The sequence below is a fragment of the Acanthaster planci genome, linkage group LG11 (genome assembly GCF_054643075.1).
Source record: "Acanthaster planci isolate LZ-2023a linkage group LG11, COTS_SCS, whole genome shotgun sequence".
Lineage (NCBI taxonomy): Eukaryota > Metazoa > Echinodermata > Asteroidea > Valvatida > Acanthasteridae > Acanthaster > Acanthaster planci.
In genome coordinates, this window is record NC_141787.1 from 17404137 (window position 1) to 17427073 (window position 22937).

General features: G+C 38.0%; 1 protein-coding gene across 6 annotated transcripts in view; it reads left to right on the forward strand.

The window, feature by feature from the left end:
• The window catches only part of abca2 (ATP binding cassette subfamily A member 2), a 42585-nt gene that overhangs the window by 15187 nt on the left and 4461 nt on the right, over positions 1-22937 (forward strand). For 4 of the 6 annotated variants that reach the window (XM_087143651.1, XM_087143653.1, XM_087143652.1 and 1 more), the window contains 34 exons: positions 61-189; positions 595-865; positions 1429-1708; positions 1927-2041; positions 2355-2545; positions 2842-2995; positions 3419-3623; positions 3789-3974; positions 4220-4284; positions 4430-4539; positions 4692-4823; positions 5137-5217; positions 5437-5633; positions 5805-6017; positions 6142-6438; positions 6702-6929; positions 7084-7450; positions 7931-8151; positions 9488-9508; positions 13136-13334; positions 13438-13543; positions 13689-13864; positions 14592-14769; positions 14970-15085; positions 15490-15637; positions 15911-16034; positions 16603-16735; positions 16988-17117; positions 17381-17452; positions 17753-17859; positions 18282-18423; positions 18617-18751; positions 19057-19160; positions 22495-22693. In XM_087143651.1, coding sequence (XP_086999777.1) covers positions 61-189; positions 595-865; positions 1429-1708; positions 1927-2041; positions 2355-2545; positions 2842-2995; positions 3419-3623; positions 3789-3974; positions 4220-4284; positions 4430-4539; positions 4692-4823; positions 5137-5217; positions 5437-5633; positions 5805-6017; positions 6142-6438; positions 6702-6929; positions 7084-7450; positions 7931-8151; positions 9488-9508; positions 13136-13334; positions 13438-13543; positions 13689-13864; positions 14592-14769; positions 14970-15085; positions 15490-15637; positions 15911-16034; positions 16603-16735; positions 16988-17117; positions 17381-17452; positions 17753-17859; positions 18282-18423; positions 18617-18751; positions 19057-19160; positions 22495-22693 — 5532 coding nt within the window. The remainder of the gene's footprint in view (positions 1-60; positions 190-594; positions 866-1428; positions 1709-1926; positions 2042-2354; positions 2546-2841; positions 2996-3418; positions 3624-3788; positions 3975-4219; positions 4285-4429; positions 4540-4691; positions 4824-5136; positions 5218-5436; positions 5634-5804; positions 6018-6141; positions 6439-6701; positions 6930-7083; positions 7451-7930; positions 8152-9487; positions 9509-13135; positions 13335-13437; positions 13544-13688; positions 13865-14591; positions 14770-14969; positions 15086-15489; positions 15638-15910; positions 16035-16602; positions 16736-16987; positions 17118-17380; positions 17453-17752; positions 17860-18281; positions 18424-18616; positions 18752-19056; positions 19161-22494; positions 22694-22937) is intronic. The other 2 variants (XM_022229593.2, XM_087143654.1) reach the window with 2 other exon arrangements.

Genomic DNA, 22937 nt, shown 5'->3' on the forward strand with positions numbered 1-22937 from the left:
ACTGTCTACTTGATCGATTTACCTTTTCATACTCGTATGTTGCTTCTGATAAACTTACAGGCAAGTGACATGGTCCACCTGATGCAGAATATAACACATTATGCACGTCTCTGGCGTAACATATCGCAAGAGATTCGTGATTATATGCATATGGACACCACTCAACTTGTGTTAAGTTGGCTTGGTCAGGTAAGGCTATTGTCAAGGAATTAGTCTTAAACTATATTGACACATTGCACGTAGTTAACCTTTGAAAGAGATCTTTTGGATAAAATTTTCTATTTCACAATAAAAAGAATCAGACCTGTGCGACAGTGGTTCATCAGACCAAATGTACTCAGTTTTTTGACATGAAAATAATATTTCTATTTGATTTTTGTTACTCCTAAGGTAACGCAAATACTCATAGTTGCCCTTAGAGATGACATGCATGGTCAGGTAAAGCGGTTTGCTGAAGGAAATATAATTAATAGCTAAATTAGCAATTGTAACGTTAACCCGTTGTCTTATTCTAATCGAAGATGCTGGACAAGAGATACATGTACATTTGTAAATTAAATAATTTATTTAATTTTCTTCTTATGTTACTGTAAGATGGAGGACAGCTTTTCTGATCACCCATTGCTCTTCCAAAACATCACCAAGATGACTTCACCAGACCTTCAGGATCTGATCCTTAACCACACCTACATCAACACAACAAGTATTGAACACAGACTGGATGTCATAGATAATGCTGCATGCGGATGGTTGAATCTAGCTGGTGATGTAGACTTCAACGTATATCGTCCATTTGAAGATGAAGAGTCCTTGATTGATTATATCCTGAATGATGCTCTACATGACAATGTGACAGTGTTTGCCAGTGAGTCAAACAACAACAGTCACTCTTGCTTGTAATCTAATATTCTCTCCTTGAGAAGTAATGTATTGTTGTACCTACTTTGTCAGTCTTTCTTTGCTTTCACTACTCATTTAAGAGACTCGGCAATTTAATGGACGCTCCAAACACGCACCCCAATTTATGAGTCTGATAATTCAATTTATGCTAATCTGGTGTTTGTTTGTTCAGTCACAGTGAAAAGTAAAAATTCCATTCAACTGTGAGTTGTCCACTCATGTAAAAAATTGTGTGCACATATTTTCTTGAGAAATTTGTTTGACTTAGACAGTACTTGATAAAAAAAAATACATGTACACTGTTGTATGTTTTCGGCTATAGTTTAAATTGAAAATTTAGTTTGGTTAGAAATATTTTCAATCTCCTGGAATCTACTGATTCCAGTGAAAAACCTCTGAAGACTTTTTCCGAGACAGTCATAATCTAGCTCAAATAAGTTTTGCCCATAGTGTCTACAGATGCTATAGTAGATTTAGATGAATTTATCCCTGGGTTTTTGAAATGACTGTATCCATTTCCTTGTAAAGGTCTGATATTTGAAGTGGATGAGGAAGGCAATCTTCCACCTCATATTGTGTACAAGATTCGTCAGAACACATCTCTGACTGACCGAACGGATTTAATTCGCCGTCGTTTCTGGGCTCCTGGATCCAATCATAAATCGACGCTAGGTTACTACACTTATGGTTTTGTCTGGATTCAAGATATCATCGAGAGAGCTATCATTAATAAATGGGTTGGAAGGAGAGTCATTGAACCAGGAAGCTACATGCAGGAATTCCCCTACCCATGCTTCATCAGCGACAAGTAAGTACTGGTATACATCCGTAACATATCCAAGGTTTGAGTTTCTCCCCCTCTCTTCCCCCACCTGCCGGATACACAAATGACTACATCAGCCTCATTTAGTTTCTTTAGGAGTTCTTGTTGCAGTAATTTTTGAGTTTATTCAGTGTGCCAAATGTAAGTGCCGTTGCAAACAGATGTTGCGAATTCAAACAGTGTCCTATTTGTTTTTCAAACAGCTTTATGTTCATGATTGAACACATCATGCCAATGATGTTGATTGTCTCCTGGGTCTACTATGTGGCTATGTTTACACAGAGTATTGTGTATGAGAAGGAAGTCAGACTCAAAGAGGTTAGTAAAGCTAGCAGAGACTTGTAGTACTTGAGTAGAGTGTCGTTGTGCACAGTCTGGTATTCTTGGGAAGTCAAAAAGTATGATCTCATGTAATCGGATCTCATCTCACTCAAAGAATTTAATGTTTGTTTCAGTGATAAGCAAGCTCCTTAGACATTACATTTGGAGTGGGAAGTGTTACAGTGTTAATTGTGAATTTCTTCACTGGTTTTTATCATCGGAGCTTTGTTACAATTTTTGACATGTGGGCCTAATTTTGGTGAATTTGTTGATGAAATTGATTGGTGGCTGATATTTCTTGTACATGTAGGTGATGAAGATGATGGGTTTGAGTAATGCGGTCCACTGGGTAGCTTGGTTCATTGTTGGCTTTAGTCAGATGTCACTCACCATTGTAGCGTTAATCTGCATCTTGCGATATGGTGAAATACTCATCCACAGTGACCCAGTCATTGTATGGCTAACACTCACTATCTTTGCTATGGCAACCATTTGTTTCTGGTAAGTATTGTGAATCTGATTAATTTGATAGGTTTGTTGATCGTTGACTCCCTCCTGATGTAGCAGTCATTTTACTTTTTGGATCACAATTAAAATTCTAAAACCAAGAAACAACTGTTAAAACTTATTCAATTTTTTGACTGAATATCAAAATACATGTAAAGGTACAATTAATTGACATTTTGGGGGAAGTGGTTACTTTTTCTGGAACAATCATGTGCTTAAGTTTGAAATCGTGATACAGCATTGCCTTATAACTGCCTGGATTTGATGTATTTCTTTATTATTCCATGCAGTTTTCTGGTGAGTGTGCTGTTTTCCAAAGCCAAACTAGCAGCAGCTTGTGCTGGTATCATATACTTCACCAGCTATGTGCCTTGTCTCTATATTGCTATCAGAGAAGAGAGTTTAGCCGCTGTGGATATATCCAGCTCCTTGAAAACCATGGTGGTAAGCTTGTTAAACCTTGCTAGTAGAGTATTGACTATAAATCACCACAAAGATATGATAACACTACAGAAGAAGAAATATTAAATGACTTTGTTTGGCCACTCACTTTGTTGTGTGCTACAGTGGACCTTTTTTACCAGTGGTGTAAATAGCTGACATTTTTCTCTCTGAATACATACCTCATACATGAGGGAATTCTTCTGGCAATTGACCTGTTTAATGATGGAGTTCTGTGGTATTACAGTCTATTCTGAGTCCACTTCGGATCATATTCTGAATTATGGAGATAGTGGGTTTGATTTCATCTAGTAGGACTGTGGTGCTCATTATAATTTAACACGAATAACAACACATGGAGATGTACTTGATGTTCTTGTCTTCTGACCTGAAATTCTGTACTTTTTATTTCTGTTCATCTTGTAGTCGATTCTCTCTACTACTGCATTTGGATTGGGCGCTCGTTACTTTGCCCTGTTTGAGGAAAACGGTGTTGGAATCCAGTGGAACAACATTAGTCAAAGTCCTGTGGAACATGATTCCTTCAATCTGCTGCGTGTGATTATAATGATGTTGCTTGATACAGTTGTGTACTGTCTATTGACATGGTACATTGAAGGAGTCCATCCAGGTAAGAACTGTCGTTTGAAGTATTGTAAGAATGACAATATAAAGTGAAGATAGTCTTGATGTTTCCTCTGTCGAAGTGCCCATTACCTTGCTCTTTTTTCCTTGCAAGATTATATGTCTCACCTCAACTGTGGTATTTTATATTCTGGGTATTTTCTCTATGCAGGTTCCTATGGTTTGCCTCGGCCGTGGTACTTTCCTTTTCAGCGTTCGTATTGGTTGGGACATCGTCCTGGCGATACTGATCAATCCACCTGCTGTGATTGCTGTGTTTGTTGCAACAGAAGTTGTCCTACCCCATTGTCCATGGCAGAGGAGAATCAAGCATCTGCTATGCACAGCAACATGAACAGTAAGTCTGAATGAAGGAAGTAAACATTGTTATCCATGGATGAATTCAAACTAGGAATATCTGTTCGTTTTATGTGATAATTTGTTGTACCAGTCCCGCAGAAACTGAAGAAGCTGTATTTACATTAAAAAAATGTTCAAAACTGATATCCGCCAGCTTATTTTCACTGATGCATGCTTTTGAAGTGTGTTTAGTAGGCTTGATATTGATATGGCAATTATTGATCAATATTCTTTGTATGGCAGGTGCCTACATGGAACCAGATCCCACGCATCTACCATTAGGGGTCAGCATTGAAAAGCTTAGTAAGGTAAATATTTCACCAGAAACCTTGGCTCATATCAGGGAGGAATGTAGAAGGTAATGTTGTATCCACTTAAACACGCGAAGGTATCTTTGTATTGTATGTATATAATTTTGAAATAACTAATTTATTCAAATTGATTGAATGACAGGTGTACCAAGTAGGCGGAAAGCTCGCAGTGAATAAGCTGAGCTTAAAGTTCTATGAAGGACAGATAACATCGTTTCTTGGCCACAATGGAGCTGGGAAAACAACAACCATGTAAGTTGTTTTAATTTCACTCATTGCAGTAGTAAAAAACATTTGACTAAGAAGTTACATTGAACAAACGAAATTGTCACATTGAATTGAAATTCCTTGAGAACGTTACATATTATTCTTCCTTTAATAAGATTTTTGTCCTCTTTCTTCAGTTCCATGTTGACTGGTCTTTTCCCACCTACGTCAGGCACAGCTCATATATATGGCTGTGACATCCGTTCTGACATGACAACAATACGTAAAAGCCTTGGCATGTGCCCTCAGCATAATGCTCTCTTTGACAGGTGCGTATTTTTACGTCTTGAATGTAAATGACCCAAGTTGGGCAGCTTTATATTGGGAATAATCTAAGCTAGAGCCATACATGGATTGTCTGTTATATTTAGTGGTCACCATCTTTAATAACTAGAATGGTGGTTGGTTGGTTGTTTAGTCTGTCTGTCTCTGATTGAAACAATTACAGACACCTACATTTCATGTAACTATAAAAAGTGTGTTACTTCCAAATCATGGAATCTACAGCACAGTTTGATAAATCGTTAATTCCTGATTATGGACACCTTTTTGTAGTAAATGAGATTCTTTATCTCCATGCAGACTAACGGTAGAGGAGCACATCTGGTTTTATTGCCTACTAAAAGGAGTTCCAAGCTCACTCATCAAGTCTGAAATGACCAAGTAGGTTAAAAAAATGATGTAATGGCAGTGTGTTTGTTAACATTGTTCTTGGTTATTAAACAGGCAGGTGAACAGAAGTGAGATTTTAAGTTTTAACTTCTAAAATGAACTGGAATTTGCTATGAAATAGTAAATCAGTTGTCATCAATTATGAATATTTTAAGGCAAATCGGTTTTCTATGGGGAAAAGTGATCTTTTGGGGTTTCTTTGAATTTCAGGATGATCATGGACATTGGTTTGTTGAAAAAACGCAATAGCTCTGTCAACACTCTGTCAGGTGGAATGCAGCGTAAGCTATCTGTTGCTATAGCATTTGTTGGTGGATCTCGAACAGTGATACTTGATGAACCGACTGCAGGAGTCGATCCATGTGCTCGTCGAGCTATTTGGGAGCTACTCATTAAGTACAAGCAAGGTAAGACAGCGAAGCTACCTTTTTCAGTGACAAAAATAAAAACAAAGCCTCACTCTGTCATCTGTATTTAAAGAAAAACATTTCTGCTGGAAGCACGAGGAAACGACCATCTGCAGTTTCTTTCATTTCAAAGAAAAAAAGTTGTATTTTATTTCCATTTAAAATGTGCAGGTCGGACGATTATCCTGTGCACCCATCACATGGATGAAGCTGACATTCTTGGTGATAGAATTGCCATCTTGTCTAACGGTCAACTCAAGTGTATTGGTTCCTCGTTGTTTCTCAAGGCAACATTTGGTGATGGGTACCAGTTAACTCTAATCAAGAAGCCTGCTTCACTGGTTGAGAACTGTAACCATTCAAGCTCATCACAAACACTTGAAGGTAAGAACCAATTAATGACATCAGTTGAACTCATCATTTTCTACCACACCGTCATAGGTTTTTCTATCATTCCTCCTAGTTTCTGTTTTGTAAATTCCTTTTAATTACATGTACATTTTCACAGAAACAACACAACAGTCTCAAAGAAATGACTCCTTTGTAACCAACTGCCGTGCTGAAGATGTTACCGGATTTATCCGTCAGCATGTTACCAGAGCTACACTTTCCTCTGAGACTTTGAGAGAGCTGACTTACACGCTACCTGTAGAGGCCATGGGGAAAGGAACCTTGGAAGGCTTATTTGAAGATTTGACAGAAGAGAAATTGGAATCTTTAAACCTGTCAGGATATGGGTTAATGGATTCCTCTTTGGAAGAAGTCTTCTTGAAGGTAGCTGACAAGTATGGGGTGAACAAAACTGGTAAGGAAATAACTCTTTGTTGTTCACTTAAGGTTTACAATGCAATCCATTCGTTGTAGTGAATGGAGAATTCTTGATGGGTGATGTAATCAGTGTAATGCAATGTAGAAAGGGGAAGACAGTGGAAGATACGTGAAATTCTTCCTTCTTTATAGGAAAACCTGGGAGAGTTAATTCTGAGGACATTTTCATTACACTGAAGTTACCGTTAACAGTTTTGATTTGTCAAAATTCAAATATAATTTTTAGAGTGTGAATTAAAGGTTTTTTTTTTTCAGATGGAGAATCATTATCTGATTACTCCACGGAGAACTATCCCCTCCCGACACAACCATCTACAACTACTACACCTGAAGTAGAAGTGGAACTGTCCAATGTTGGTGTGTTGAACAGCAGCAGCAGCACTGTATCAGGTGAAGTCTCCACAGGACAGGTCCATTCACAGACAAGGGGAGGTTACAGTGCACTCCCACAGGAGGAACAACAAAACAGTAAGTACACATAATATTCATGAGAGACTTACATGTACAAGGATTTCCAACTGAGAACTTTCAAACTTTGAAGTGAGTGCTACTACTTTACACTGCAAAGAGTCCCTGAATAATATTCTAATGGATGTATTTTCTTTTTTTTCATTGATTACAGCATGCACTGATCACTTAGAGGGAACCAGTTCCTATTTATTAACTGGTATTTTGCTTCAACTCAGCCAGTTTCAAGCTTTGATGATCAAACGTTTCCACTACACAAGACATAACTGCAAGAGTCTCTTCACACAACTTATCCTGCCAGCATTCTTTGTTTGTATTGCAATGAGTGTCGCTCTCTCAGCTCCTAAAGTGGGCAACTTTCCTCCACTAGTCCTGACACCATCACAGTACCACCCTTTGACCTATCCTGATAATACATATTCAGTATATGCAAATGAAGCTTTGAATAATCGGAGGACTTATCATATCTACCGCTCTGTCGATGGGGATGCTGATCCAACACAGTTGACATCCACTTTCAGGTGAGAGTTACATTCATGTGCTGTGCATTATTTGATTATTGTGAGGTTTTAAGTTATCACAGTCAAAGGAAATGTAACGCGCAATCACTGGTTTTTGAGAAAGAAGAATTTAAGGAGGACCTGGACCTAGGACTGGACCTGTGTTTGCTGGTACAATTGTCTTAACCACTGATAGCCTTAGAATATGTTACAATAATTAAATGGATATGAACCTGTCACTTGTGTTTGCAAGGACAGGTGTTTAAACTAGTCAACCACAAAGCTTGAATGATTGGTAGTGGCCAGATTTTGAAATCTAGTGTATGTAATCAATCTGACCATTATAAGAACTCAAGTTCATCTCATGAATTATGTTGAAGAAAAATAACATGTAGCGTCATCAATACTGGATACTGGCAGGATTCGAACTGGATTCAACAGAGAGAGAAGACAAGGAAACCATTGTGCTTATCTATCTTAAATGTCACAACTTTTGAACAGATACCCTGCTGGCATTGGAGCAAGTTGTGTTCTCAAAACACCTTGGAATGGCACATTGGATAGACTTGTCCAATCCAACAACTACTCATCCAGTGTCAATCTTAGAGGCAAATACTTTGATAGAATGTGTGAGGAATCCTTTAAGAAAGGAGAACCATTGTCAAACTATGTGCCTGAGATTCCTCATGAGCCACCACCACCTGAGGAGGCAGAGTTCGATGGTAAGACATTCTCTCCAGGAAAAAGTTTTTTTTATCCTGAGTTGAGCCAAGACATCACTAACTCATTTGTGTCCTCAGGTCAAGTGACTACCTTGTGTGGACTGTCTCCATGATATAGAGTACTGAAGTGAATGTCACACACACAGTTATGTGTGTATAAAAAGCATTATTGCTAGAACTAGTTCTTGAAGCAATGCACACATGTACTCCACTCGTTTGTCCAGCATTTACTTTTTCTAAATGACGTCACACTTTGGTACTCTATATAGATGTCATGGTATGACTCATGGTGTGCTGTTATTCACTTTTACTCTCAAATCTGGACCTCTGCAATTCTCTTCTGACAGGACTTTAACAGTGTAACCTTCAGAAAGTTCAGACTCAAGCAGCTTTTCGTTTTCCTGTGGAGGCTGAGCATTTATATGCTGTACTCTGATTATCAAATCTTCATTGGCTCCAAGAGAGTCATATGAAGTAGCACTGAACGTTCACAAAATAGTTTGCAAAAATCCCCATCCTCCATCAGTGGCATTTCAGCAAAACACATCACATTGGTTTTTATTCTCAAGTAAACTTTGTCATTCCACACACCATCAAAACATTGAACTTTTTAACCATCACAATCAGCAATGCTTCATCAACTGGACCTTGTCAAACACACTTGTTCACTTCAACCAGTCATACACGTACGTTATAAGTCCGTACATTATAAGCCTTGTTCAACTTGTACTTCTGTGTTTTGTGATAATGTTGTCATTATTTGAACAACGTCCTTGTTACCATGGAAACACAGTAGACCATGGAAGTTGACGGTAATTGTGTTAATGTTTTTAATGCCTTTTGCAAAAGATTCAACATTTCATTGTCCACCTGCTGTAATGGGTTTTTATGAAAAAGAGTATCTTAGTTTATGAACCATTTCAGTTCAGACAAGAACTTTTTGCAGATTTATGGTAGAAGCAAAAGTAAGAATTTAACTTCATATGCAATTAATGATGTTTGAAAATTATTATTGGGAAAAGTCAGGCAGTAGAATCTGTGGCTATTTTTGTAAAAAGCATTTATTGGCTACTAAAAAAACCTTGGAATGTAATTTGATAACTTGAGTAGAAGGGACTGCTGTTATGTACATGTATGTCTTGCAATTTATTCCCCTGTGTATCAGTATGACAAGTCTATAAATGTAGATGCATGAAATGCGTGTCTTGGGCTGTTGCATGATACTATGGTAGTTTAACCTTACCTTTGACCCTGATTATTATTGAATTATTCCCTTAACATTTTATTTGTCTTTGAAATTGCTTTCTCCCTGTCTTTTGTGTGGACCATGTTGTAGATGGTGGTGCAACTTCTGAGAGTAAGTATTTTGCTAAAATTCTCCAAAGTTTCCTTGTTGAAGTGCAAGCCCAGGCCAGTTTACAGCAAAAATTTTGGCGAGTGAAGAATACTGATTAACTTCAGGGGTGCCATATCTGAAAACTGAGTTATGCTTGTTGCAAAGGCACAAGTGGAAAAATGCAGTGAACTTTTGGCTTGAGTGCTTTCAGTTTCTAGTTGAGATGTGTGATGGCTTAAACTTGAGAAATGTTTCTTGATCCATCTTAACATGAAACTAGTGAAGAATTTGAAGAACCCTAAATGTATTACAGATAGAATGGAACTGGATAAGCACTTCCACATCTGAGTAGATGCGCTGTGTATTTACTGCACTGCAGTGTGCCTTATATAATTGCAAACAAAGCTTTTATTCTGCCTTTGTAATGTGGACCTTCTGTGCATGTGGTGTGGTTTGCATTCTGTGCACTTTTCATTTTTCATACTAACTTTTTTGTGGTTTTGTAGCTGAATTTCAAAGCCACCTGGTACATTGTGTATCAGAGAGCAACAAAGTCTTTCTTGATAGTTCAAGAAGGTTGAGGGCAACAAATATTCAGTGAAGGGGATGAGTAAACGCGTCTTTGGGAAATGGGAGGGGGGAATCCAGCATAAATTTTTGTAATGAGTACAGGTTTTGCTGTAATGAATACGTAATGCAGAACAGGGTTGTTGATGTTTTTTATTTAAAAAAAATTGTCTCAATTGTCTATTCAAAAGCAAGCAATTAGTTGCACATCAAATAGTTTTCTTTTATTTATTTGTTTGCTTCAAATTTAAACAAATTTGGATTTGAATTAAGAAATTTAAATCAAGTAATTTGATTACATTCACAAACCACCATGTCTTAGCCTTGGTGAAATGCATGCAGTGTAAAACACTTCAGAGACAAGTACATATACATGAACATGTACCAAGGAGAAAGTTATGACAAAACAAGAATTGTTATCAGGGTACTTATACAAGCATCAAATAACTAATGAATGGGAAACATGCCATGAACAACATGTATATGTATTTATTTTATGTGCTATATGTTGGTACAAAATACTGGTATTTTACCTTGCTGTGTGTGCTAAAAGAAGTCTCATTTTGTTTGTGATCCATCTCCACAGAGCAATAAATTAGGCTTCATTAAAGATCACTTTATGAAGGGCATTTATTAAAGGGTATTTAGTGGTTTTAGTTACACAGCATAATTAACATTTCTGATATCAATAAAATACATGTGTACATGTATATAAAATACATGTGTACCTGTGTATAAAATACATGTACATGTGTACCTGTGTACAAAATACATGTGTACCTGTGTATAAAATACATGTGTACCTGTGTATAAAATACATGTGTACCTGTGTACAAAATACATGTGTACCTGTGTATAAAATACATGTGTACCTGTGTATAAAATACATGTGTACCTGTATATAAAATACACGTGTACCTGTGTATAAAAGGTAGATGTACACTGTACACTGATACTTTACCATGTGAAACTCTGAAACAGGCAAATGAAGTAAAATTAAATCATGATGATAAATCCTTTGCATCAAATTCACTAACTGAATCCAAAAAGCTGATTTACATCATAACAAGTGGATTGAATTGAACAAAAAATCTTGCCATCCGGGATGGTGTGTAACAGAGGGGGGATTTGTTGTTTAAAATGTGCAAAACCTGCAAACATTTCCAATCAGCAAAGAAGAATTCAAAAATTGAAACATTTCTGCCTTTTCCCACCCAAAATTAAATATGTTGATTTAAACCAATGATTTAAAAAAATTGTATTTAAATTGGGGTTTAAATCAGTGATTTAAATCAAGATGATTTAAATCATCCAATGGCAGAATGATTTACTTTTTTCTTGTCAACCTTGTGGAAGGATGTATCACTCTCTGTATTCAGTTTACATACTGTTAGATGTGAAGACTAGAACATCAATACCATAATACCGCAATTAAATGTCAAATGATGCTATCTGGTTCGTAATTGATTTTATCACAAAGGTGGACATGCCACAATTTGCAGGCTCTTATTGGACAATCATTAAAGTTACGCGTTAAGTTCCGGTTCCATGGTTCCATGTAAACTGCAACCAATGTGTGTAACCCTATGTGCAGTGCATGTGCAGTGGGCATGGTTTAAAGTGGCGTCACACTTATGAACCAGATTGTTTCAAGTGATAGATTGTCAACTATACAACAACTGGGTATATTACTGAAAACCACTGTCTTATCATAGCAGTCGCAGAGTGAAAGTAGTAATTCTACTGATCCTTTTAAAAATTGAACATATTTCTAACACCAAATGTATTCATGTAGGTTACCAAGTAGAGGAAATAGTTTGTGGTTGTGTGTAGTTAGTGTAACCAGTCACTGCACTTGAGCTCCTTAGGAATAAGGAAGATTTTGCCCTTCAGTATTTCGAACACTGATTTATACGTTGATGATATTTCAAATAAGAAATTTCTGTCTGAAGGCAACACTCTCTAGCTTGTTCAGTGTATAACTGATGAGAAGTCAAGTATTGCCAATGTCAGAGAGTTTTTCAACATGTAGCTGTTATTTTCCACGTGGCTGCATTTCTTTCCCTATAGCTGCATTCATTGACACGATATTTTCATGATTTTTGTGTATATGCGATTTGGTTTAGTCATTGGTCCATCCAAATCGGGATTTGTTTTGCTATATTTCAGTGTATTATTAGCCCTTTGATTCCTAATTGTTCATCCCGTTTCAAATGCTTCAGTTTTGACATTCTGGTCAAGCTCTTCAGTAAGCTTTTCCCTGCAGATAAGTACCATTCAGGAACGGTTTGTCATTCGGCTTGCTTGTATGCATCAAGTGCATTTTCTGTGGACCTTTCTCTCACTGTATCAAAGTCATAGTTTTTGCCAGTCATTGGTCGGAAAACTGGCTGGATGTCATTGATGCAAGTAAAAGAATTGATACCATCAAGACTTTAAAATTCAGCAGCTATACAACTGCAAAATAGTAAATAAATACTAAATGGAAAATCTTCCTCTTTGGCACAATGAGTACATTTTGTTGCCAGAAAGGATGAATTTTCTGTGAGCTTTGTCATCTATGCGTACAAAAAATGGCAGGTGATTTTTCTACACAGGAGAAAGGTAAATGTACGTGCTACACAGATGCAAAAATGCAATAGAATAATTCTAGATGGAATCTCAACTTGACAACAGGCTTTCTCCTGCAGTATCTTATTATTGCACCCGTACTGTGCTTGTATATCAGCTCTTTGAATAAGCTTTCCCATCCTTCAGCTTGAAGCAAAAACTTACCACTTCAGTTCTATTGTAACTGATCAACCCACAAATCACAGAATGCTTTGTTTCATAAAGTGAGATTAAATCTGTAAGGTTGTAATTTGGTTCCTTAAACATCAGTGTAACAAAAGTTCATGATTATTGCAGTGCCAAATTCCCTTTAATGAATGGAATCCTTTCATCGTACTTGCTGTTCATAGTTGATGCTTGACGTTATGTTTCTTTGGATCAAAAAATGTTAATATTTGCTTAGTCCTTGTGTAACCCCACCAGTTCCAGGCACTTGTTACAAACTGATTGATTTCCTAATTGATTTCACAGAACCTGCAGGTACGACTTACATCAAAGAGAAGACATGCAGATGTTCAGCAGATGGCAACAGTTTTATCTGTCCGCCAAATGTTGGCTTGCCAGAACCAGATAAACTAAAAGTTATCACTAGTGATATACTTCTGGATATTAGCGGAAGGAACGTATCAGAATATCTCCTGTATACCACAGATAAATTCCGACTGAAAAGGTATGATATTGACATTGAACCTCTCTAGAAATACTTCACTGACAAAGATGGTTGGAAGAAACTGGATAAGCTTTGACTTCATTCATTTGTGGAATCTGTACAGGTATGGAGGTACTTCCTTTGGGAATGTTCGGACTTTTGTACCAGCAAAGTATGGAAACATCGTTCCTGATACATACCGCTCAATTGCAGTCAGAAATGCTGCAATCGTAAGCATCTATTTGGTCATGCTTATTGTATGATGTATTTACATGAATGGTATGTTCTCATAATTACTGATAAGTTGAATCTTTTAATCGTTGAATCCATGCCAGTAAATATCTATAACTCTTCCTAATTTTTTTTTAAAAACAGGCTTGGTTCAGTCATAAGGGATACCACTCTCCACCTACTTTTGTCAATGTCCTGAACAATGCTATCCTGAGAGCGAACCTTGACCCTGATATCCATGGCAACCCATCCGCGTATGGAATTACAGTTATCAATCATCCAGTCAACAAGACGGGATGGCAGCTAGAAGATGAATTTGTGTGAGTTGATGCAGCTAAATTTGTTAACCCTTTCGCGCTGGGATGCGGATAGAGCCGCCGTAAAAATTGAGATCCTCAGCCTGCTTTTCAGCTATTATTCTTGGCCCACGCTCAAGCGAACATGGTGAAAACATGGTGTAGCCCAGAAATGAAAAGACTGCATTTGCATCATAATCACCAGCTTCACAATAGTCCCCACTTTGAAAAGAGGCAACAGGAATGTGGAAGCGTGAGTAGAGCCACATGCCACCCAACAATCAGCCTTTTCACTGTGTAATTCAAAGGGTGCTGAGCATGCAGGGCCACAAACTGAGAATTTGCGGTTGGGCAGGTGGCCTTTGTGGCCAAGTGAGGCTGGAATTCTTGGAGTCGGCTTTTGGAAAGAAATTCCCGTCGTCAAGGGGTTAATCAACTAATAATGTTTATGTCTTCAGTTAGGATTAGTTTTGAGCAAAGTGAGCATATATGAGGACACATTTTATGAGATCCTCTCTCTTTAGCCACATCTAAATCTTGTATATAGGTTTAGGCCTTCTTTGATTGCAAATCCTTAAAAAATGGTGCATAAATCACTCTCCCCCCAGTTAATTGATAAGTAAAAACTTTTTTTGGGGGGGGGCTTGTTTCAGACATGGATCAGGATCCTGGTTTCTTGGAATTAATGTCCCAACTAACTTTGCACAAATCAGATAAGCCGTTAAATTTTGGAGTACCATTTTCCTTGCAGTACTCGTCAGTCAACCAATGTTCTGATTGCCATCTTCATCATTGTTGCCATGTCATTTGTGCCTGCTGGTTTTGTGGTTTTCTTGGTTATTGAACGTTCTACAAAAGCCAAGCATCTTCAATATGTGAGTGGAATGAGACCAGTTGTCTATTGGGCATCCAACTTCATCTGGGATATGGTAAGAGATTATTGAAGCAAAGGCCTCTCATCTTAAGACTGTTCACTTTATTTTTAGTATCTAAACTGATCGCTCAAATTTGTCTATTCTTCCCTAGATAACCTATTTAACACTAGCTATATTTTTTATCCTAATCATAATACGCTTTAATATTCCTTGTATTCCTTGATATCCTAAATAATTTGTATTTGATTTGCTAGATGGCCTACTTATTGCCAGCAACATGTTGTGTACTGATCCTGATATTATTTGACGTGCCTGCATATTCTTCTCATACTAACCTGCCTGGAGTCATCACACTCTTTCTCCTGTATGGGTGAGTCAGAAAACCTTTGTCCTGTGAACCAATGTTAAGAAATAGAGCAGAAATAAGGTGCTTGATTGGCTTTGATAATGTGTAAATATTTGAGGGCACTTTTTGACTTTGTCAGCTTGACACTATTCCCCATCAATGCTTAGACTTATCATGTAAATATGCACACAACTATACATCAGTATGCTTGTTTTACCTGTTGTCATGAGAGATTATGACAGACAGGTGTGTTAACATGAATGTTGGAAGTGTTTGTGAATTTCACCTTGAGTATATGTACTTGGTTGATCTGCTTTGTGCAACATCACTTTAAATTAGTAAATGACAAGTTTTAGTCATTGTCCATGAACAGTTTCCATGGCAACCAGTTAAAGTCTGATTGGTTTTTCTGTTCGTCGATCCATCAGGTTTTCCATGACGCCCATCATGTACCCAGCATCTTTCTTATTCTCCGAGTCCAGTTCAGCTTATGTGACTCTAATTGTCTTGAATCTCTTCACGGGAGTAACATCATTAATTACCACCTTCATCCTTGAAATCTTCAACAATGATGAGGTGTGTGGTGTAAATTTGTTTGAGTTTTGGGAGGAAGTAAATAAATCAGAGGAAAGGGAAGATTTGCCCCTAAGAAATATATCCCAACCTTCTTAGTGGTAATGAGTACAAGTCTTTAGCTCACCAATGAATCTTTGTTCTCTCAGGTTGGCCATTCCTTTCAGTCAAAATGCACACTATTGATCCCACATTAGTGAATAGTTTCTATATTGAAAAATTATATACAATAAGTATGCAGTTCAACTTTATAAATTCATGTTTCTTTCTGCGTAGGATTTAGCAAGTCTTTACACCCAACTGGACAAACTGTTCCTACTGTTTCCTAACTACTGTCTTGGAAAAGCACTCATGGATCTGTCCTTCAATGAGTATATGAATGAATACTACTACATGATAGGTGAGTTACTGCAAAAATCATTCCACTCTAAATTTTTATCTCAACTTCTGTTTCTTCCTTGCTTAGCACAGTTTACTTCATCTCAACATGATGTCTTTTCTCCTACTTCTGTTGGACTCAAACCACCATGTCTTAGGCCGTTTTGGTGATGGGCAGTTTTGCATTCGTGCCCATCACTAGTAGCTATGTGTTTATGAGTATGCATTAAAGTGGAAGCTTTGTTATAGATGTGGGTAAATGCAGCTAATGGAGGGGTTGCACTTCATGCACTTCAATGGTTCCTTGCCATGTTAAAGGAACTATTACCGAGTACCAACCGCAAGGGGTCGATTACAGTGTAATTTGAGCAATTCTGCCAAGTGGAAGTTTATCACACACTCTTTATGTTTTGTATTATTTCAAAATAAACTTGTCAATGGTATCTTGTCAATGGATTTTTATCTTATGGGTCTATTGGCATCATTGGTTGTCGGAGGAACTTTTGTTCCTTTTGCCTTTGAGAAATGTTCTCTTAAAATTGAAACACCATCAAGTTGATGAAATCAAGTTTGTGATTTGTCTTTGGAAGGAATGGAGGATGAAATGCAGAGCCCTTATCAGTGGGAGTTGTTGTATCGTATCTTTGTGATCATGGGATGTGAAGGAATTGTTGCGTTCATCTTTACATTGCTCTGTGAATGTCGTTTCTTTATCAAACCAAGGTGAGTAATCTCAGAAGCAATGATCTTGTGAGAAACTTGTTCTAGACTCCTTTTATCTCCTGCCGAATCACTTTGTGGTTGCTGAAATATTAGATAAAAAAAGAACAGAGATCTCATAAAGAAACAATTGAATTGTAACTGTTCTAAAATCAAGAAATTAAATTATGCTAAAACTCTTCTTTTTTGAGTAAATGAATGTTTTTGAATCTTTAGTAGAAGTTCAAATTGATTTGAAATATTGTTCCTCCTCAGACGGAAGAAGTCCTCCAACTGTTCTTTGATGGATGATTCAGAAATTGATGAAGATGTCAAGGAAGAGAAAGAGAGAGTCTTGTTTGGCCTAGCCAAGAACGATGTGCTGTGCATCAAAAACCTGTCCAAGGTGAACTGTATGTAGATTAGGTTTTTATGATTCACGTCAAATATCAAGTCTCAAGCTCATAACATGGTGAAGATACAGAGGGTAAATTTAAAAGTTATGTTGTCCTTTATTAAGCAAATCACTATTTTCTAATGTGATGAATTGAACTGGATGTTATTTGTTTGTCATTTTAGGCATCCAGTTAATGTCATCCTGTGTTTGAAATATTGTCATAATCCATTTCCATTGATTTTTTGTTACAATTGTAATTTTCTTTTACCCAGATGTACAAGACGAAACGTTTTGGATCTCATCTTGCTGTTGATAAACTCTGTCTTGGTGTCCCCCAAGGAGAGGTAATGCTCTTGTCACCTTGTTTGCAACACTATCTAGATTCCAAATGACACATATGTTCTTCTTCTTGAATTGTAGGAACCACACACTCAGATAAAATTTCTGTGAGGGCAAGATTTTTCTTATAAAAAAATCTTCCCGATAGCACACATAAATTTTGGTTTGCATCCAGTAGACAGTAGTAACAGTAGTACCTGAAGTGTAGGCTTCTACTGTCAGTGAAACATAAATTGCCTAGTCTCAATGAATAGGTAGGTAAATTCGGTAATGTCATCCAAGGGATTTGTCTGGATTTTTGTTAGTGTTTTGGCTTGCTTGGTGTGAATGGAGCTGGGAAGACAACTACCTTCAAGATGTTGACAGGGGATGAATCCATCACTGAAGGAGATGCATACGTAAATGGACACAGGTGAATAGTGATTCATGTAAATCTGCACCAGTCATTGCTGAACAGTGCAGTTGTGCTTAAATGACCCTCGTCCACTCATTCTTGCAAAATCCCCTCTTCACTGTTTTCTCTTATGATTGCAATTTTGGCCACTTTATCTTTCCAATTTGTTTGTTCCCTTTGTACCTACTTACCAAATGATCATGAGGATGTTAAAGCACCGTCAATGCACCTGTAGCCCTTGCTCTTGGTTCAAACTGTCATCTAGATTAGTTCCACCATTCTCTGTTCAAGTGAAGTTCGTCACTCGGTTAACTACATGTATATCTTGGTTGTGCTTTGACTTACATTATCCTTAAAGGAATATACCTCTGCCAAACTGCACCACTAGTTGGCTTTTCAATAGTTTGAAGATCTCTACTGGTTTTGTTCATCCCATGCAGTGTGTATAAGGACATGCTGAAGGTACAACGCTTAATTGGTTATTGTCCCCAATTTGATGCATTATTTGATGAATTGACGGCAAGAGAACACCTGACATTGTATGCTAGGCTCAAAGGCATTCCAACAAGGCAACAGAAGAAGGTACAGTTGATTTAGTTCCGAGTCTTATGTAGGCAAAGCTTACATGTAATATATGCAAATTTGCTAAGTTTTGAAAATGAAACCACAGATTTGAAAATTTTCCGCATTCAGTGTATGGCAGCATCTGCAGGGTGAAATCCTGTTTTGTAATAATAAAATGGTTTTGTTTTTATGAATACTGTTTATTTTGTAGGTTGTTGACTGGGCTGTGCGTCGAGTAGCTCTTACTCAGTATGCTAACAAGCCAGCTGGATCCTACAGTGGAGGAAATAAACGCAAACTGTCAACAGCTATAGCACTGCTTGGTCATCCACCAGTAATTTTCATGGTGAGTTACATGGAGTGACCAATTATTAACTGAGAAAATACAGAGCTATCATGTCAATGGCTACAACCATGGCATTAATCCTGGTTTTAAAGTAATTGATGGGATTTGTTGTAAGTGAAACATAAATGGACAATTGATTGTCCTTTCACGTACTGCATAATACATGTAACTTAGGTTAACTGAGCATGCTAGTATTTGAATGTACTTCATTTCAATGAAAAAATGGCAAATTTGCATATCCTTGGGGCCTGAAATTGCAGGTGTTTTCTGCTTTTGTCATTTTTCTGTTTTGTTTTTTTTCTTAGGATGAACCAACAACTGGCATGGATCCACATTCTCGACGATTTCTGTGGGATTTGATTCGTTCAATCACCCAAGAAGGAAGATCAGTCATCCTTACTTCTCACAGGTAAGGTGGCATATCATGAGTATGGTGATAGGCATGGGTTGACACGTGTTGCTCTGTAACAGTAAATATGACATATACTCAATGAGCAAACATGGTTACAACTTTAGGTAAGGTGGCATATTATGAGTATGGTGATGGGCATGGGTTGACGACACCTGTTGCTCTGTAACAGTGAATATGACGTATACTCAATGAGCAAACATGGTTACAACTTTAGGTAAGGTGGCATATCATGAGTATGGTGATGGGCATGGGTTGACGACACGTGTTGCTCTGTAACAGTAAATATGACGTATACTCAATGAGCAAACATGGTTACAACTTTAGGTAAGGTGGCATATCATGAGTATGGTGATGGGCATGGGTTGACGACACCTGTTGCTCTGTAACAGTGAATATGACATATACTCAATGAGCAAACCTGGTTACAACTTTAGGGACATGTATACCTTAGTGTGGTGGACTTCTTGTTAAAAATGGTAACTGAACTAGTGTGTGTCTTTGGGGGTGTGTGAGGTGATTTAGCAATCTGCTGTTGGTAGTATTTTATGCTGGCCTAGGTTTGGGGCCTAAACTAACTAGGCCTGTGCCGGGTACCCGGGTACCCGGGTACCCGCCCGTCGATTTCAAAACCCGGTTCCATTTTTCCGGGCCGGGTACCCGTAAAAAAGTAAATAAATTAGGAACAAACATTCATGCATAAAATGTCTGTGAAATTTCTTACTGAAGGACAGACTTCATGGAAAACCACCGTGCCGATGAAAATCCGGTCCCGCGGTCATACATGAAACTTGAATTCGGAGATCGACAGCTAATTTTGTTACCCACTCCGCCCATTGTATCGCAAGTCGTTTTCCTAGTTCCAGAATTTCCCAGTTCACAAGAGCGAAAAAAACACTAAAATTCACGGGCGATAGGTCACTCGCTACGTGTGATTTTAAATATTTCTTTAAATTGAATAGTCATATAAACCTTTGCATCTAATGTCCGCTTAATCAAAATGACTTTTTTAGAGTTTCCGTTTTTGTTAATTTAGCGAAAACTGCAAGCTCTCGGATCGCGCGGCGTTACCACGCAAAGTCGTTGCGAACTCAACTACACGGGCGCAGCAGAAATGTATGTGACGTAATGGGTTCGTCAACTGTGCGGCGCGGGGAGGATAACGTTGATAGCTCACTGTACAGTTTAAAAGTCGAGTCAAACCGTACGCAATTTCTACCTTTTTAATTTATTAGAATTCTTATTTTTCATCTAATTTTCTCAAAATTAAAAGATTCTCTATTAGAAAAGAAACTTTTTACAATGGTTTTGGCTGAAAATGGATTTTTCGTGTGGTTACTTTTTATTTGTGAAGACGTTTTTGTCTCCATCCTAAACCGATGCAGAACTAGGAAAGGTGTCATCATCACTTTCGTCGATCGATCCTGTGAATCCAAATATAAAAGCTTAGATTTTGAAAAAAAATTTGAAGTATATCCAAAACACAAAGTTGACTTCTGACCATATTTCACTCGACTTTGAGGATTTTTTAGCTGCAGTCTTACTGAATAATTTTCGCGATCCGGAACTAGGAAAATGACTTAACCAAACCTATATGAACAAGAGACCAAAGGAGTTTTGTCTTATGAGGGGGGAGCGCTGTTGATGTACACTTGCATGACTGTATTTGTAACTATCAAACCCTGTCGGCCTAAATGACTTTTGTGCAGAATAAGTAGTGCTTACTGTTTGAATTAAGAGTATTTTTGTCAAATAAAACAATATGAATGAAAATTACTTTATGTCGGGATTGACGACGAAGCGAGAGCGGATTGTGTAATATTCCTGCGGTACTACTACTGGGACTCCACACGGCGTGCTGTAAGTAGCGATCACGCACAAATTGTGCGGTTGATCGGCCTCTTTTATAATCAAAGCACTAAATGTGCGCTACAAACCCAAGGAGTCAGAGAACTAGTTTAGTTAAGTTTTATACCAAGAAATATTCCGTTTCAAAATTATTTTTAAATTAAAGCAACGGAATGATTTTTTCTGTATGTACTAAAGCATTTCAAATCCAAGTATTTTTTCATTCAAAAAAAAAGGAAATGTTGACAGGTGCAAGTCATAGTACAGTCGGCCAATCAAATATCACTTGTCGAAGTACTTATGCATTAAAATCTCGACAATTTGAACCTCAGGGGAATGGAGTTATCCTGAAAAAGTATTTATAAAACTAAACCACTTCATCGTGGTACGTACCTTCGTGTGGCAAAACTTTCGTATCGCTTAGTCATTTAACAACGTGGAGCGCTGCTATTTTTTTCACTTGGGCTTCCTTATGTGTGGTCACATGACCTTTCTTTTTACGGTCACATGGCTGCTGCAGTGTCAGCGATTGGACTGCCTGAAGGGGACTACAATTGGGCCCGCGTTGCAATCAGGTTAGTACCAGCGTCTTGAAAGCCAGGATTACACAGTTGCAGCTACGTTGATTTATGCAACGTGCTGGTCCTCGTCAGAAAAGAAATGAAGTTGCGATGACTCCTGACCCTATCTCGACTTCCGATTCTTTCAACGCCGTTTGAAGCATTTTGGTGGCGGTTTTTTGAATCAGAAACTTCAAAATAAGTGGATGTAATGGTGTGGGCACTGTTCGAGTTACGGTGGTATTTTTGTACATAAAACTTTGAGCCTTTTAACCCGTGACGTACATAGCACTGATCTGGTCCGCACGTGACACGACCAGCGCTCACCATTCGTGCACGCCACATGCGTTCCGCGTGTCCGTGGTCATGCAGCATCCGGGACATTTCCTTTGAGCGTTTGCAGGTGCGTATATCATGTACGTGGTTTGCAGCTCTGTTCTTTTTTCTGACGTTTCCCGTGAAGATTTGTTTTTCTGTTTCATACACCCACACAAAATTTGAAAAATGAAGGTAACAATTTCGTTTGATAAAAAGGTAGGAGAGATTATCTCCGACGTTTAGAACAATGTTCTGCTTGCTTCCTAGGTACCAAAAAGAAACGTGTTTCGGGCACATGATCCACCGGGTTGTGCGCAATGCCATTATCAGGCGATCTCTTTTCCGGGTACCCGGGTACCCGATGTTAACAAAAAACGGGTACCCGGTTCTAAAAATACCCGCAAATGCACACCCCTAAAACTAACCTGGATCTTATTATCTTATTCCCTTTACAGTGGACGTCTCTAGACTGTTCCTGTGTTTTTTCTCTGGTCAAGTTTTACTGCCCTTACAGTTGTCATCACTGGAGCTTGTATTAGATTTCTTGATTCCATTGATATTAACACACTCGGTCTGATTTGACATTGATGCAATTTTATTCTGCACAGTATGGAGGAATGTGAGGTCCTATGTACTCGTCTAGCCATCATGGTTAACAGCAACCTTCAGTGTCTCGGCAGTGCTCAGCATCTGAGGAACAAATTTGGAGATGGGTACTATATCACTATCAGGGTCAGAGGTCAAGAACCCGACCTTCGACCTGTTAGCAGATTCTTCAGTCACACCTTCCCTTATGCTGTGCTGAAAGTAAGGTCAAAGTTGTTATCAAGTTGAAGCTGATGAATTATTAGTTATCCAAAGCATGACTTTTCAATTGAGATATAAATAGTTTGGTAGTTTACATATAACTTGACTTGATGTGTGTTTTGCTAATAATGAATTGTGGGCGTAATGCGCCCGTCATGGTTGCTTGATTTTGTACAGGTGCTACATTATCCCTGAACTCTGTTGATCTAGGATGTTGACAGTATAAAAACTTCTCCAACCAACA